The sequence below is a fragment of the Colossoma macropomum genome, unplaced genomic scaffold, assembly GCF_904425465.1.
Source record: "Colossoma macropomum unplaced genomic scaffold, Colossoma_macropomum, whole genome shotgun sequence".
Taxonomy (NCBI): domain Eukaryota; kingdom Metazoa; phylum Chordata; class Actinopteri; order Characiformes; family Serrasalmidae; genus Colossoma; species Colossoma macropomum.
The window spans coordinates 29,830,558-29,847,639 of record NW_023494792.1 but is presented as its reverse complement, the minus strand read 5'-3'; the positions used below and the strand labels follow the sequence as shown (position 1 = coordinate 29,847,639).

The 17,082-nt window shown below is 39.4% G+C and overlaps 1 protein-coding gene across 1 annotated transcript in view; it reads left to right on the top strand.

Moving 5' to 3' along the window:
* Positions 1–1,094: 1,094 nt before the first annotated feature.
* The window catches only part of nell2b (neural EGFL like 2b), an 83,237-nt gene continuing 67,249 nt past the window's right edge, over positions 1,095–17,082 (top strand). The window contains exons 1-3 of the mRNA XM_036576820.1: positions 1,095–1,563; positions 2,237–2,365; positions 16,551–16,701. Of these exons, the coding sequence (XP_036432713.1) occupies positions 1,455–1,563; positions 2,237–2,365; positions 16,551–16,701 (389 nt within the window). The 5' untranslated portion in view covers positions 1,095–1,454. The remainder of the gene's footprint in view (positions 1,564–2,236; positions 2,366–16,550; positions 16,702–17,082) is intronic.

The window sequence follows — 17,082 nt, the reverse complement described above, 5'->3', positions numbered from 1 at the left end:
CAAACTTCATCTAGAACACTACATTTTTTTCATGATTGACACGAGGCTGCACTACAGGAAAATCTCTGATTGCGTGCATGTTTGTTTTCAGCCACTGGTTCCTAAATATTTCAAATTTAAAGTTACCATTCTGCTTTGACTCGTCTGTGTCTCTTCCATATGTGCACACCAGACATCTGATACCAAAGCAACATCAGCCCGTGAATAACATCCGCCCCTGAGTGCTTCTTCAAGGCCGTATTATCAGCACTGTGCGTACAGCCTAGAGCAACGTCACATGGATGCCTTTCCTTGTTGCGAAATTCAATGACACAAATTATCACTATTGACACACCAATGTGCATCATCTGCCAAACTGCTCTTTTCAGCGTTTTGCATTTTAAATTGAGTCGGTTGCAGCTTAGACCCTGAACAGGAAATCAGATTTCCGGTTAATTGAAAGTGAATTGTGTATTTTATTGTGGAAACAGGCAGATTTGGATGATCTGGGCTACCTTTTGACTCAAAACCTGCTTTTCATCCCGACCATATTAAAAATGTCTCAGACATCAGGCAGTGCATTTTATAACCATTTCATGTAATAACTTTCTGCGAGGAAGCTTTTAAAGGCATTAAACGTCTGGTTCCTATCACCAGTTCTGAATCTGTAAGTTTCTCTAGAACAGAGCATTTTCACACCAAACCACTCTGAATAAAATGTGTTTAATCTTAATCATTTGCTTATGCAGAACATTTGAAATTGGTGGAATTTCCCTATAAATTTAAAAGCTACACAACCAGGTTTGCTTTCATTAAACTCAAAACGTTAATGGCAATAGAAAACACATATTCCTAACTCGGTGAATGTGGAATTTGGTGACTTGGGAGGGAAAAAAAAATTCGGTTAAATTTTCTGTCCGTAAAAGACGAATGATTGTACCAGTGTCCACCAGAAGGGGGCAGCAGTGAGCAGGCTTTGGGGCGCGTCTCTCACGACTCCCTCTGACTGGCGTTGTTTTTTACCCACCGCTATTCCGACAAACAACGCCTCTGCGCCGTGATTGGCCAATAGTGTAAGATACTGTGCGGGGAGTATGGATTACTAGCCAATCCGAAGGCAAAGGGCGAGATGATACGGACCAATCATAGCACAGAAGGCAGGGCTTTCTGCAATACGGGTAGGGAAAACTAACCGTCTCAAGCTGTGGCGTCTCAATCCCCCTCTCTCCATCTCTCTCTCCTTCTGTCTCTCTTTCTCCCTCTCTCTTTCTCACCGAGAGAGATGATGCTCCTGCCGCCCTGCTGCTCTGACTGGTCTGTGTAAACTGGACACGTCTGTCCTGTTGCGCCGAAGTGGAGTATATACATTTGTCCTCTTTTTCTTCGTCCCGTCTGTGATTTCTAAAGTTTAAGCCGCCTGTAAAGACCCACCGTTCGGTCATGCGTAGTTCGGCGCGCCTCAGGATGTGTCAGTGATGCGAGCACACTCGCGAGGAGGAACAAATGGACTAACCGTTACTCTTCTCTTCTTCACCATGGGAGTGTTACAACTTTCTTTTCTCCTCGTAGTCGGTGTGCTGCCGGGTGAGTCCCACATTAATCGGGCTTCTGTCTGTCACACAGGCTGTTGTCAGTGTTGATGTGAGGTGGAGTTGGGGTTATTCACCATCTGTGGAGAACTGACGGTCTTCTGTTTAGTCCTCTACATGTTTGAGTGGCTTTAAGTGTTCTCTAACCTGCCGTCTTAACGCGGGGTTTCGTTTGTCTTTTTTTTAAGAACTCCACCTTTTGTGCCCCTGTTTTTTTCCATTTTAATGTGTGTTGTAATGTCTTGAAGTTCACTCTGTTTGTTTCCCAGCTTTGTGGTGTTGTCTTTCCCAGTCTCTGGTTTGGGGGCTGAATCTGCTCTGGTTTGCCTCCTGGTTGAACCTGCTTTCATTCATTCATTTTCGATTTTTTCATGTTCATTTTCAGTATTTTTGGGTTTACCATACTTTTTTTTTTTACATTTTCTCCCTGGTTGAAGGTTTGGGGATTCACCTTAATTTTCATTTTTTTCAGTCATAGGTTTTGTCAGTTTCCTTAATTTTCAGTTTCAGGTTTCAGGGATGACTCTGTTTCATGTTTTTGGTTTTAGGTTTGGTGGTTGACCCTGCTTTTCATTTTTTCAGTGTTAAGTTTCAAGGTTTGACCCTTCTTTTGATTTTTTTTTTTTGGTTTTAGGTTTGGTGGTTGACCCTACTTTTCATTTCTTCAGTTTCAGGTTTTGGGGTTGAGCCTTCCCTACGCATTGACATCTTTGAGGAGCTGAATATTGAGGAGTCTTATGCAGGAGTTTCTCAAGTCCAGGGCTTCCACAATGAGAGCAGGGCCTTTCTGTTTAAAGGTAGGACCTGGAGTTTTAATTCTTCCCCATAATGTGGTTATTAGCAAACAAGCCAGCGCTGCTCTCTGTAGAAATGTCCTGAGGGAGGTCACTGTTTCATTTTAAAAATGAATTTTAAAATGAGATTGAAGTGGTCAATCCACTGCGAACATCTGGTTGAAAAGCTGCCAGGCAGGCAGCGGTGTGCAGCTGCTTGGAACGGCATAGTTTCGCCCTCCACTTAATCTTAATCTCTCATGAAAAATGGATCAAAACAACAGCAAAACAGCAGGCAGCTTGGTAAACAGGTTAGCAGCTGCCCGTGCTGCTCCAGAAGGCCCATCCATTAATGCACTCAGTAACCACTACCATATGCAGGACATGTGGTACTGCAGGTCTAGCCCATAAACTCCATCTTGAGCCGTCATATATTTTTCTCCCAAGACATGTGAGATTGCCATTGCAGTTGTGAACACACATTTTGCTGTTTTATACAGACGAGGCTTTCTGTAATCAGTGAAAAGGTTCCACTACAGGTGCACAGTGTTTGCTAAGGGCTGATGTATTATTTATTTATGTATTATTGGGCCACTCCTTTTGCTTTACATTAGGGATGAAATGAAGTGCATAGGGAGCAGAAGGCAGATTTAGGACACCTTCATTGTTTGTGCATGTAAATTAGATGACATGTAAGTTAGACACATTCAGGGCACAATGAAATCTGTTTTATTTTTTCCCCATTTTCTGATGTGTTGATTTTTTGGATTTTTACTCATTTGTCTTTGGGAAAGTTGGTGTAAAATGACACAAATAACAGTGAAATGACTCTGTACATTCTTTTTATCTAATACAGTCACTAAAACAATATATTGAAAAAACATTCAGTAACAACAAGAACATTTTAGGATATAATGAATCAGTTAATTCATGGCTCACATTCGCTAATGTGTAGGAAGTAAAAGATTCTTCCCAAAAATGTGCTATTAGCACTCAGTGTTATGTGCCTCATTGAAAGAAAGAAAACTGGCATGAACTCACACCAGCAGGGTCTCATAAATTTATATTTTTCAGTCATTGTCAATCTCTTTTTGGTAGTGTATGACACACAAGACGTGAATCATATTCTATGTAAGTAAACAAACACAGAGTATACTTGTATTCAGTGGTCATGTTCCTGTGACAACTGATGAAGGACTAGAGGATGACCGACACAAACTGTGCAGCAACAAATGAGTTACTGTCACTGACCAACAGATCTGTCTAATCGAGTGGACAGTGAGTGGACACAGTGTTTAATAACTCTAGTAACACTGCTGTGTCTGATCGATTCATACCAGTGCAAAACTTGTTTGGACAAATATGAATAATGTAGGATATGATTACAATTGCAACTCTTGCAATTTAAAAAAATTACACTCTTTCATAGTGCGATTTCAGTAAAACAATTACTCGTTTAGCACTATGTAACAGAAAGTCAAGCCAGTCATCTTGTTGCTAAAGGCATACACAAGGACAGGCCATCTCTGTTGTGGACATATGCACATGTGTCATAGCCAAAACAACATGAAACAGCAAAATTGTCAGATGTGATTTTAAAAATGTTTTTTTAAAACACTCACCTGACAGTTTTAGGTTTGTAGGTCTTTCCCCAAGTAGATAGGATCCTGGTCTTAAAGGCTGGAAATAACTGCCAGGAGCAGTGCTAAGATAGCTGCCAAGTGGACAGACTTTGTACAGACTGAGTCTATATTCCTGGTTAGAGTTTCCCTGCACTCTGGACGTCACTGTGGAAGTGGCAGCGCCAGAAACGGGGCCTTGGAGGATTACGGCATTGATCCGTGCTGTGAGACGGATGGCCTGGTGGCAGAATTACACACGGGCTTTGGATGAAGTCAGCTGTCTGCAGAATGGAAATGAGAGACAACCAGTGGTTGCCCCCTCCCTGATGAGGTGTCCTAGTGTCCTGCTTATGCATGAGGAGAGTGGATGAAAAGGGAAAGAGTGTGAAGAGGAAAGAAGATGAGCTCCTGGACTGCTTCTGACTAGAGAGTGGAGACTGAGCTGTACAGCACACAAGGCTGTGAGTTAGAGGGTTATATCGTCGCTGTCATTAAAAAAAAAAAAAACTTGTAACTTCATAGAGATTACTTTTTTCATATTACTTTTTTAAACCATTTGAAACACTAGGCTCCTTCACATTAATTTCGAAAAGCAGACCTTTCACTTTTTCTTTATGTTGTATTACCAGTTCTTTTGAGTATGAGTATCATCAGTAATTTTAGAACTATGACCAAGTGCATATATCATAGAAATAGATTTAGACTAATTATAGAGAGACTGCAAACAACAACAACCAGTATACAGCAATTTCTGCAAAATAACAACTAGCTGATTGGATTTCAGCCCATTATGCTAGTATATTTCATTAATATTTTCATAATTTGTAAGTTATTTCTACCAATTCTTTGATTTTTTTTTCTGTATTGTTCCTACTTGGTTAATGTTGAACAGTATTTGTAGTTTTTTAAGCCTTTTTTGTGATGTGGTATGGCTATTTTTCTGGAGCAAATGTTCCAAACCTGTGAAAAATGCATTCAAGTATCATGATATTGCATATTAGCCATATCGCTCATCCTTACCATAAAGAGAGGGATGTGTACGGTTACTCGAGTACTCTGATAACTGTTTGAGTTGCCGGGTTCAAATACTGAAATGACTGTTTGGGTACTTGTCACAGTTCATCATGAGAAGACATAGAAAATATGCAGACTAACAATTCAGTGAAACAAGAGGGTTTAGCTTATGTTTGCAAATAAGTATGTTATGTAATTCTTTGCTACTCTAGTTTATGGATCTAGCTATGGATCCATAAACACTGAAAATATATTTCTCGGGCAAAAAACATGTTGGCACATCATCCACTGCAGAGAAAATAAGACAGCGTGTCGCCATCAATATCCAGTGTGACACTGGGTTAGCTCTTTTAACTCCTTAGTTCATGTAAAGAGGCAGCCTCTGTTACTCATCAAGGGACATCGGTAGGGAAACCTACCGATGTCCCTTGGCTCTTTTTGAAACATATTTTCATGTGTATTGCAATGCATGCGGCTATATTTTTGTGCAACACCTGTGCTGCCACCTACATTGCTTGCAAATGTATTCAACCTCCTCAAAAGTTAAGATAAATCTGAATTACATATGACACAGATGATTCCAGACAGTATTTTGATTGCAAACCAATATGCTCTTAAAGTAATGTAGTGATTTTCACCCAGTTTTCCTGGCAGATTTGTTTCAGGTTGTTCAGGTTGGTTGGTTGACGCTTGTGTACCACAGTTTTGAAATAGTGCCCCAAATTCTCAATTCGATCTGGACCTTGACTTGGACATTGTAGATCATTCACCTTTTTTTGTTCAGCCACTCCTGTGTTGTTTTGGCCTTGTGCTTGGAATCATTGTCCTGCTGAAAGGTGAAGTTTCTCCCAAGCCTTGTTGTCATTGCAGTATCTCTCTGTATTTTGCGCCATCCGTCTTTCAGTTTTAAGAAGATGCCAAGTCCCTGCTGAGGAAAAGCGTCCCTGCAGCATAATGCTGCCACCTCCATGCTTCACTGTTGAGATGGTGTTTGTTGAGGAATGAGCAGTGTTAGGTTAGTCACACATAGGGTTTTGAACTAATGGTGTCTTTATAGCTACCCTCCCTTACATGGTGGTCATATGCAAACTCTTGATATTAATGATTGGTGCACCTTCCCTCTGTTCTCAGCCACTGAACTCCTTCAAAGTGATTGCAAGAGTTTTGAGGTTAGAACCTTGTGTAGGCAATGCCTGGGTGGTATGATGCAGCTTCTATTTCCTCACAATTGATCCAAAAGTGTTATTATTTTGTGCATGTCTCTAACTTTCTCTCTGATATTATTTGGTCTTAATTTTCAGCTTTTCTTCAGATTTGCAGTCTGACGATATCCATGAAGTCTTACAGTTGCTTGATATCGACATTAGCAGGGATGCACATTATTAAACGTTATTGTTTTGGAGATGTGGGGCATTCTTACAGCAGCGGTGATATGCTGGTGTGTTATACGTATACCTGAGTTGAGTGGGTACATCACAGAAGGTAAAGGAGAGAGAAAGTTTGTCTGGCTGTTCCACTCTGCCTCTCTCATACTCAGTGCAGCCGCTCGACTGGCTCTAAGTGCTGGGATCGAATTGCTGCTAATTCGTCAGCTATTTGAGCACACTGACCCTGAGGCAGGACATTAGCTGAGTGTGTTTCCCCTATGTTGAGACTGTCTGAGACTTTTCCTGTCTCAACCTTACGTCTGCTCACCTGCAGTCAGGTTCCACTTTCTGCTGCATCCTCTCAGAGTGCGAGACTGCAACATCAGGTAACACCCACACACAGAGCAGTAGCTTTCCTCTCTTACACAGCTCCAAGGCAGTCACAGGGAACATGTAGCATTGGTATCTTGTGATTAATGTGATGTTAATTGGAGCTGAGACACTTGTTCGCTGTGTCATTGTAATTATGCATGAATTATTCATTTAATGTAAATGAGTGTAATTTTATGGGTAGATTGTGAAAGCATTGGTGGGGGTCCCACTGTTTTACATGTGAGTTGCAGCTGACAGGTCAGTCAAGCACAGCGACACAGCCTTTGTCAACCAACATTGGTGTTAGTTGGCTGCTTTTTTTTTACCGTGACTTTTTTTGCTCGATGCCGAGATTTGAACTGCTTTAATAGCTTTTAATGATCTAACTGCATTAAGCACCACCTTGTGAGTTTTACTTCAAAGTTCTTAATTTGGTATTAATTTGGAAAGTAAGTAAGTAATAAATAAATAAATATGAAGATGAAAATTCTGCCTAGATGCCGTATTATCTTCGACTAATTATTTTTGAAATGATGCTGCAAGCAACACTCAGTTCCAATTAAAATAAATAAATGAATGCATGAAATTAAAGGAACAGTTTGGTGAAAAAACAAATTTACATGATGATCTAGGTTTTGCTTCTTTAGTTTAGTACTGGAGCTAACACTGGAAATAAACAGTCACCAAAACCATTTCCACACATGCCATAAATGCCAGAATCTTCATATATATGCTTTGAATGATGTCTTTTTTACATGTTTAATTCAGAATTGGAACTACGTTATCGTCTGCATAATGTCCCACTTTCCGGTGCTATTGCACCGTCAAACTCTGGGAGACTGAAGCACAGGGACATGTTGTAAAACACAGGTATGTAGTGTTAGTGCAGTTAATGTAATACCTAATTAGCAGTAATACCTAAGGCTTACTTTCTGCAAGAGTGTTAGAAGTTGCATTTTGAATAACCTACAAAAACCTGCAAAAATCAGTGTTGAATTCCATTACTCAAAAACAGAACAAAGAAATATACCAGTGGTCTGGTATGTAACACTGATTTCCTATAGATAGATTCACATGCAGACTGCATTTTTTGGCAATAAACTACCACCTAGCAAGAGAGACATTGAGTTTCCCTGCAGAATCTTTGTGTATGTGGTGATCAGTTTTCACCTGACAATTACAATGAGGATCCCTAGTGGGATATTTTAAAATCTACAGCTGTACCAAGTCATTTTTTCCCATGATGCCTCAAAGAAGTGAATCCAAGGTATTCAGTGTTTACTATAGCTAGGCGGACTGTTGCTGAATTTCCCTCCTTCCTTCCTGCTAGGCAGTTTTTTTTTATTTGAATTTTTCTTTCCACCTTAAATGATGTAGCAGTCACATTCTGGTGCCTGAGGCACTAGTGAGTCGTACTGTGTTCTACTGTGTTCAATGTGTTTGCGCAACCTGAATGAAAACCTGGATGCGGATTGAGCAAATTGAGAGAAGTTTTATGCATGTGTTCACGGAAACAGTTTTGCGTAGTTTATTAGTGCCATTAGCCTCATATTGCCGGTGCTAAAATAAAGAATCAATATTTTGACACCAGTCTTGGCTCATTGACTGCATTTGGGGTAAGTAGAAAATCATGTAAATTGAATTATTTAGCTGAACTATTCTTTAATAACTTATCAAAAAATAAACTGTAAGAAAAATGTTCTAGTGAGATGCTGTGAAGTACATCATTCTGGTGCGGAGCGGGTAAGGCAGTACTCATCACACCCAAGAGATGCAGGCCTCTTGAACAGCATTCTTTGAGAGCAGTTAGATTAGCATCTAACTGCTCTTATCTTGATCCCAGTCACCAGCCTTCTTTTGTCTAGTCCTGTTCTGTTTGGATGGGCTTTTGTGCGTGGTGACAAGAGGTGATTGATCACAAATTCAGCCAATAAAAAAGCTGGTGACTCAATAGCTAGTGTGCGCTCACACTATTCACTTGATGCTGTGGATGAATTGGAAAATGAGACTGAGTTGGAAAAGTGTGATCGAGACAATTAAGGCTGGCTCAAAAAAACAGTAGTCATACATGCGAACTCGTCACCGTTCAGTGAAATTTGCTATATTGAATGCTGAAAAGCCATTCATGTGACTTGTGTACATCTGATGAGGTTTTTAAATTTAGGAAGGGGGGGGGGACTGCAAGCAGAGAGTTCTGAGAGGGAATCCCTCACCTCCCTGACGCTCAAAAAATAAACCAACGGATCAGTGACTAAAAACTGTTTCAATGAAACCCAAATAAACTGAACTGAAATCTTTTAGGTTTGTTCCATCAGCAGTGGAACTTTATGTTGAAGTAACAAAGTCTGTATGTACTGATTCTAGTCTGTTTAATTGAATAGAAATGTGTGACATATTTGAATAAAGTTAATACAGGAAATTTATTTTCAGTTCAAACACAAAAGAATAGCAGTTCAGTAGTCATTATTAGGCCAACCAACAGATCGCTTGTTCAGATCTCTTGCAATAGCTTCCTAGCATGATTCTTCTTAGCAACCAAGACAGTCAACTTCTGTTTAGCCTGAAATTGATGTAGAACACATTTATTTCTTTGAACTGTAACTGCTATTAGAGCTAAACTGACCGTCTAAATCTCAAATGGCAACCATCGGGGTCCAAGCACCATGTGCTTTATGGAGCAAGTGGAACACAAATTCTGTGTTTTTTACAGTGGTCTTTATTTATAATAGATGTGGGGTCTGAAAGGAGATATTATACACACTTTTTTGGCCCTGCTAGAACTGGGCCTACTTAACCCTGATTTACCCCTGCTGACAAATTTCCACAATCTGAATCAATTTTCCAGGTCGGGAGCTCGATCTGATGCGACTGACGGCATAGATGCTCTGGTAGTGTGAGAGAGAAATGATATTTTCAAATGTTTGGTTTTCACTACTTACAAAAGTCCTGTAGTGTGAAATGGTCAAGGAAGTAATTGAACTAGTGATTCAGGCAACAGCCAATGTGAGAGCTAGAAGAGTTGCGAAAATAACACATTGCATGTACAGGGGACCGTGAAGATAGAGGAGCTGCTTGAACACAGGCAAAGAGTTACTGTCTTTACAATTTCAAGTGAGCTGCAAGTTTGTAGCCAGTGCATAAAAGCACTAACAGGTCCAGTCCAGCTTATCTTTGTTTTTATCGCTGGAGATTTAGGATTTTTTGCAGCCGAAACTAATGTGTTATACCCTCTTTTTGCTGTATCGTCTAGTATGCACTCCCTCACAACAAAATAACAAGAAATTCCGATATTAAGTGATACTCTCCATTTTTGAAATGGATTAAAAGTCATATAGTCTACTCCCAGCTTATGGTAACAGCAATGGTAGCACCACTCAAGTGGTCAGCCTGAGAAACCTCTGAGACACGGATTCATTAAGGTATGTAGTATGGTATGGACTTGTTCTCTGAAATCTTGGCCAATACTGATATAGATCTGATATTATTTCATTTTTACAATTTTTTTTGCAAAATTGTTAAGCTTTAAATGAGCCATTGAATTGAAGCCCATCTAATGATGTACTATCATGCTTACACTACTCAGACACTGCACCATCACAAAAGAAGAAGTGCACAATTGACAGCATCACATGACACAGTAGGGGTGGGAATCTCTAGGCACCTCACGATTCGATTCGATTACGATTCAGAGGCTGCGATGCGATTGTAAAACAATTATCGATGCATCTCGATGCATCTTTTTTTCTACACATGATCTCTATTTTCTTACTGTCTGAGGACTTGGTACTTTTAAAGCAAAGTATCTGTAATGATCCATAATGAATTTACTTCCAACATCTTTTATTAATAAAATAAATGGTAGTGATGTGGCAAGGAAACTAGAAGGCTCTCATTCGCTGCGGTCACTAAAATATTTTGTCAGTAAAATATCTTCAAGACTGGACGCTGTATCTCAGCTCCAAAGTGCGCAATACAGCGCGAAAGCCCTGGTTCTTAACGACTGAGAACCTGCGGTTGAGACTGCAGGTCACATAGCAACGCAGTCTCGCCTAGTTAGTAGCTAACAAAAAGGCAAAGAGAGAGATTTAAGACGAGCACTTGGAGACAAATGGACTTGTTCGCATTTATAAGCAGCGCAGTTGGTTTCCTGGTACGTTAAGTCTGCAGTGAGAGACCGTCAAGCACTCAAAAGTTGCGAAGATGAAGTCAGCTTCTCTTTCGAATTTCCCCAGTCCACCTTAAATGGTGTCACATTTATATTCTGGCGCCTCAGGCAGAATTTTAGGTGGAACAGAAAAATTCGAAGAAGAAGCTGACGAATAAGAAGCAACTTCGGCCTCGTAAGTCAGTCGAACATTGAGAGACATTTTACAATAAGCTGCTCTACTTTTGAGGAAAAGTTTTCTGGTGGAGATGGAAGGAAAGCGGCTATTGCTAAAGCTTAAAGCAGAGCAAAGTAAATCTAGCCTATACTAGGACATCAGCACATACTGAGACATACTGGACATAAAATGTTGTGGCTCCCAAGGTGGTTTGATTTTTGTTGAAAGGACAAAATGGCTCTTCTTAACATTTGTGTTGTTGACTCCTGACCTAACCTAGCTTTTAGGATTTCTCGCTCATCCAGATGTGTTTTTGTTATGTGCACGTTCCAAGTACTTTCTTTTGCGTTCCATCAACATTAAATTATAAATTAAATATTTCAAAAATCGGATTCGAATCGATTCAGAATCGTCCACATCCATATCGCAGTGCATCTTAGAATTGATTCCCCCCCCACCCCTATCACACAGTGTGAGTGTGTGCTGTTTCAGGATGTATCTGTTACAGGACTGGATCTGATTTGTTGTTTTTTCTTTTCTGATGTATCAAATCCAGCATTTTCTGCTGATATTGATCTGATACCAATACCCTGTATCAGATGGGTGCCATCTGTACTATGGGTGATTGAAGCATAACCTAAAATCTCACTGCTTCACCTGAAAGGTTTACCGCAGCTTTCTGAGCTTTTTGACAGCACATGTCTCTTCTAAGCCCATCTTTTAGGTACACTCTAAATTTTGGGGTCTGCACATGTTTTCTTCTGAGGTGAATGGAAAGATGTAACTGGATTTAATGGACTCCATTGTGTTGGGTGCATTCAATGGTGCAGTCATACTCTAAAAAGATTTTCAACAGAGAGCCCTAAGCTAGGATTATTCAATAATAAAAGCTGTCAATAACAACACTAAGAAACAGATTCAGTTGTGTTGCGTTCAGCTCGTAGCCAGTCTAGAACACAGTTAATTCAGTCCAGCCTAGATGAGCTCTGACTAATAAGAGCAGTCTTCATCCCTTTCATAAAACAGGCTTAGCACTGAAGCTTACAGCACCCCTGCAGTTCACAGCACAATAGCCAGAGAACATTAGGATGCACTGGCAGGCCTCTGTGTGTGTCTCTGTATGTGTGTGTGTGCACAGACTGCACTTTGTGCTTGTGTGTATTTACAGGATTTCAGGCCTCCGTTGTGTGTGTAAGTGTGTGTGGGGACAGGCAGAAGCCAGACGAATCTGATGTTTTCACAGGCCTGATTCAAACACATCTCCCTGAAGAGACAGTCAGCATCCTGCAGGCTAACTCATCTCTTCTACTACCTCTCTCTCTCTCTCGCTCTCTCTCTCTGCCTCTCTTTCTTCCTTTCTTGCTGCCTTACTTGTGTTGAATGTGTGTGTGTGTCTTTATTCTCTTCCTCACATAAGTTTGTGTTCTCTGTGTGACAAGATTGTGGGTGTGTGATGATTTGACCGAAGAGTTTTGCTGTAGCTGGGGACTCTAAATCAGGGATGCGTTAAACTTTTTGTTTTGGGGCCAAAGTGCAATGCTTGTGGTGAGGAAGGGCCAGTATAAAATAAAAAAAGATAGATAGGTTTCCAAATGGGTTTTAAAGAAAATCTTATAACATGTTAATATATAACTATATTTCACTAAAATACTTCATAAGATACCGTTTTAAAATAAGAATGATGAATGAATCATTCTGCCAAGTTGGTTTAAATTGAGTTGAAAACACATTTTGGATTTTAACTGAATTTGACTTTGGACTAAAATCATTTTTCTTTTAGTGACTCTATACCTCAACTATGTTCATTTTATTAAAATAACAAATTGAACATTTAATTTTGTTGCTACAAATACAATTAATTATGCCTCCAAAACTTTAACAAATGTTTCTGTAGTGACTTGCGGTAGTTTAAAGCAGAATTCAGAAACAATAGCTAGTGCATGACTAGCAAACACAGCTTTGTATCATAATATTATTCATTAAAACAGTTTAATAGTTTACTTTATTTTAGTGACAGTTGTTAATGTTGCACATTGATTTTCAGAGTGACAAGGATGCAGTCTTACTTCCTGTTCCAAAATGCAGGGGTGTGGATAAAATAATGCTTCGCCTATGGACTAAAGCTCTTTATGTTTTGGTAGTGACATGAAAACATAGGACAGCATTTTTTAAATACAAGTGTATTAAACAATTAAACACATGATAAATTTACATCTTTCAAATTTCACGTCTTCACTTTAGAAGAGAAGAAGGCCTTTAAATAAATTGGAAAAAAATACAAAAAATGTTGGAAGTGGAATTTAGGGATTAGGGTTTGGGACAGACAACAGAAGGTAGCCTATAAATTATGATTTTGTATATTTAGCTCATTACTATCTAAAGTAATAAATAGGTCAGACAACAGTTTGAACTAATTCAGTAGAATGATGCATATACTGTATAAAATATGTTTGTTCTCTTGGCGAAGAGGTGGGGTTAGGTTATTTTTCTGGTGGGCCAAATCAAACATCCTCACGGGCCACTCTATGATGTCACTCACAGGAACTAGGAATCGGCGAAGACTGAAATCAGCAGATTTTTTTCTCCAAACACGCAATCGGCAATCAGCCAATTTGTTACTTTGACTTTGTGTGAATCTGTGTGACAGTTTTATGAGGTAAATAATGTGAAGCACAGATCTCACACTGTACCAGAATGTTGGGGCTACACCTGTGCCAAAATATTGTTATTACTTTTGTTTCTACTTTCGATGTAACACTTTATTTGATTCATGTTCTTTAAAGTTTTTAAAATGACAATCTGGCCCGTTGAGGACATAATAATGTTATTTCTATTGTGACTGCCTAATAGAAAAAAACTGTTGGTGTGTTTCATATATTAATTTAACCAACACAACGTGAACTTTAAAAAAGGCAAATAAAATCAGCCATAAAAAATGTGATTTTTGCATCCCTACTAAAAACATTTTGATGCAGTTTTCGCTGATGAACTTCATTACGTATAGAAATGTCTGTTATTATGCTATTGATCTTTCTACAGCAGTGGTTCCCAACCCAATACTGTGAGTCAGGTTGGAGCAAAAAAATGTGGACTGTCTGGGGAGCCCTGAGCACTAGATTAGGAACCAGTGCTCTACAGTATCCACTGAGATACCAGAGAGGATCCAGTTAATGGGTGATGTTTAGGATATAGGACAGATGTTCAACTGGTGTTTAACACATGGGAAAAGCACTTGATTCAGTTGAACATTTGTCCTGTATCCTAAACATCACCCATGTGTTAAACACCAGCTGAACATGTTTAGGATACCGGACAAATGTTCAACTGGTGTTTAACACATGGGAAAAGCACTTGATTCAGTTTAAATACAGAAGCTAATATTATAATTATGATGAAAGGCTATATACTGTACATGGCATGATACCACTTTTTCTTTTCTGATGCTGGTGGCTATATTTAAAATTTTAAATATCGCCCGACAACGATACCAATCCAATATATCTTCTTTAAAACCTACAAAAAAACACTCTGCTACCCCGCAAAAAGAAATACACAGCACGCAATGTGCGTGTGAGTATTTCAGACTCATTACAGGATTGAATCAGATTCATTTTCTTTTTCCCTCCGATACCCATTCTTCTTTTTTTGTGATCATATGTTTTTATTTTTAAGATAGTGCTTCAATGTAATACAAAATACAGTAAGCAACAAAAGACATAGCAACAAATGAAGCACCCAACCACCCCAACACCCACATGGCACCCATAAACCCACCGCTGGTCAAAGAAGAAAATAATAGTGAAAAAATAAATAAATAAATAAATGATCTCTATGACATATCAAGTAATACAAAACAGGTTTCACAATAAATTGCCAATTTTCTTAGCTGCACTTTGAGCTCAAGGTCCTCCCGCTAGCTCCATGGATCCTTGCAGTTGAAAGTTCCATATTAATGATATCCACAAAGGTGAGGATCCATTGCCGCCAGCACAGAGAATGTGGAGGTTGCCAGCGCAAGGCTAACATTTTTTTTGCAGCTGTGAGACCAGCCAGCCAGATTCGCTTTTCAGCACAATTTAAATTACATTGAGTCATCAATCAAGAGCAAAGTTTGGACTGTATTTGGCATAGTTTTATTGAGAATATCTGATAATGTAAAAGAAACCTTAGTCCAAAACGTATGCACATTTAAACACTCCCAGTACATATGTAAAAATGTACCGTATGTACCATCAGAACAAAAATTACAAAGAGGAGATGGAGTAAGACGCATATGGTAGCGTCTGCAGGGAGTTAAATAGGATCTGTGGATAAAATTATAATGAATAAGCTGATGGTTAGGATTTTTAGAGGCTGATGTGATGTTATTCCCTATAGTACGCCAATCGATTTGACCATGGTCACTATTTAGCTCTTTTTCCAATACAGTTTGTAGGCCTAAAGGTTTATATACAGCATGTAGTATAATTCCTCCAATACCCATTCTAGCGTTTTCTGCTGATATTGTCATAATCCAGATAGCTATGTGGTATCTAATCAGTGCCATTGTTTGCTTAAGTTTTATGTTTGCTCTGGTTTTTACCACAAATGAACTGGTGCCAAAGTTGGATCTCACTAAAATGTATCATATTTGATACACTTGGTTAAGAAAACAAAGTTGGTGCTAAAGAAGGAGTGTTGTCTGTTCCAATGGTTTGTTTATGCTGGCTGTGAATTCATGTGTCCGGTTTGTTTGGTGATTTTAGAGTGTTGACATTTAAAATTTGAACAGTGAGTCATGAATTCAAACACACTTCCTTTCACTCATCAGAGCCAAGAGCTGCTATTGATATCTGTCCATCTGCTGCAGTTCCTTCATCTGAGCCCTTATTTACTCCAGCTTTAAGCCTTTGTTATTGAGAAAAACTGCATTCTAGCTGTCAGTTAAATCACTTTTGTGTTAAAGCCACAGCATTTTGTTCATTGAAGTCAATAGCCATTTGACCTTGAACTTAGGCGACTTGATGCTTAATCTAGTTCAGAGAAGTTTACAGAATAAAAGTCAGTGTGAAATAGATTTACTCTTTATAAGACATTGATAACTGGTCCTGGGATTTATAATAGGCATTAGAGAGTGACAGAGAAAAAGAGGCATTGTTTTAGACTGTTGCCCATGACATCGATTTTCTCTCACTCTCTCTTGTGTTGAGGGAGCAGCCTGGTTGTTTGATGGAATGAGAAGAAACCAGATCATCAGGATGTTCTTCACTGGAAATCTATTTAGTTGCATTGACCAGGAGTCCAGCTATGGCAGAGCTAAGAATAGAATTGTGGTGTTCCATGGATCTCACTCTCTCTCTCTCTCTCTCTCTCTCTCTCTCTCTCTGTCTCTCTTTCTCTCTCTCTCTCTCTCTCTCTCTCTCTCTCTCTCTGTCTCTCTTTCTCTCTCTCTCTCTCTCTCTCTCTCTCTCTCTCTCTGTCTCTCTTTCTCTCTCTCTCTCTTTCTCTCTCTGTCTCTCTCTCTCTCTTACAGACATGTGGAGGAGTGTGCGAGCCTCAGCAGGCGTTTCCGAACGGATGCTGCAGAAGCTCAGGGGCAGGGTGGAGTTCACCCTCCTGCTGACCCTCAAACAGGACAAATTCAACTCTGGGGTGATGCTGTCGATCCATCATGGAGAGCAGAGGTACACACGGGACTGAAATGAGACACATTGGCAGAATAGTGAACAGAAGTAGGAACAGTCTTGTCATTTTTTTACTGATTCTCTTTCACACATAGTATTGTACTTTTCATAAACATGGTTTGACAGAACAGACTGTTTGTTCTTTGAAGGAATGGTTTGGCAAAAAATCAAATTGGCAAAATCTTCCACTTAGGCATGTTTGGTGTCCTTGTAGATGGTTTAGGACACAGTGTGACTTACTGTGAACTATAACATATAGTCATACTTTAATAGATACCTGGGTTGCGGTTTAAGCGTCTTAAGAGAATTTTTGGAAATGTATGAACAGAAAAGATTTGGGTGACTATTGACTTTTAGTGTTTGTTAGCAACGTTAGCCTCT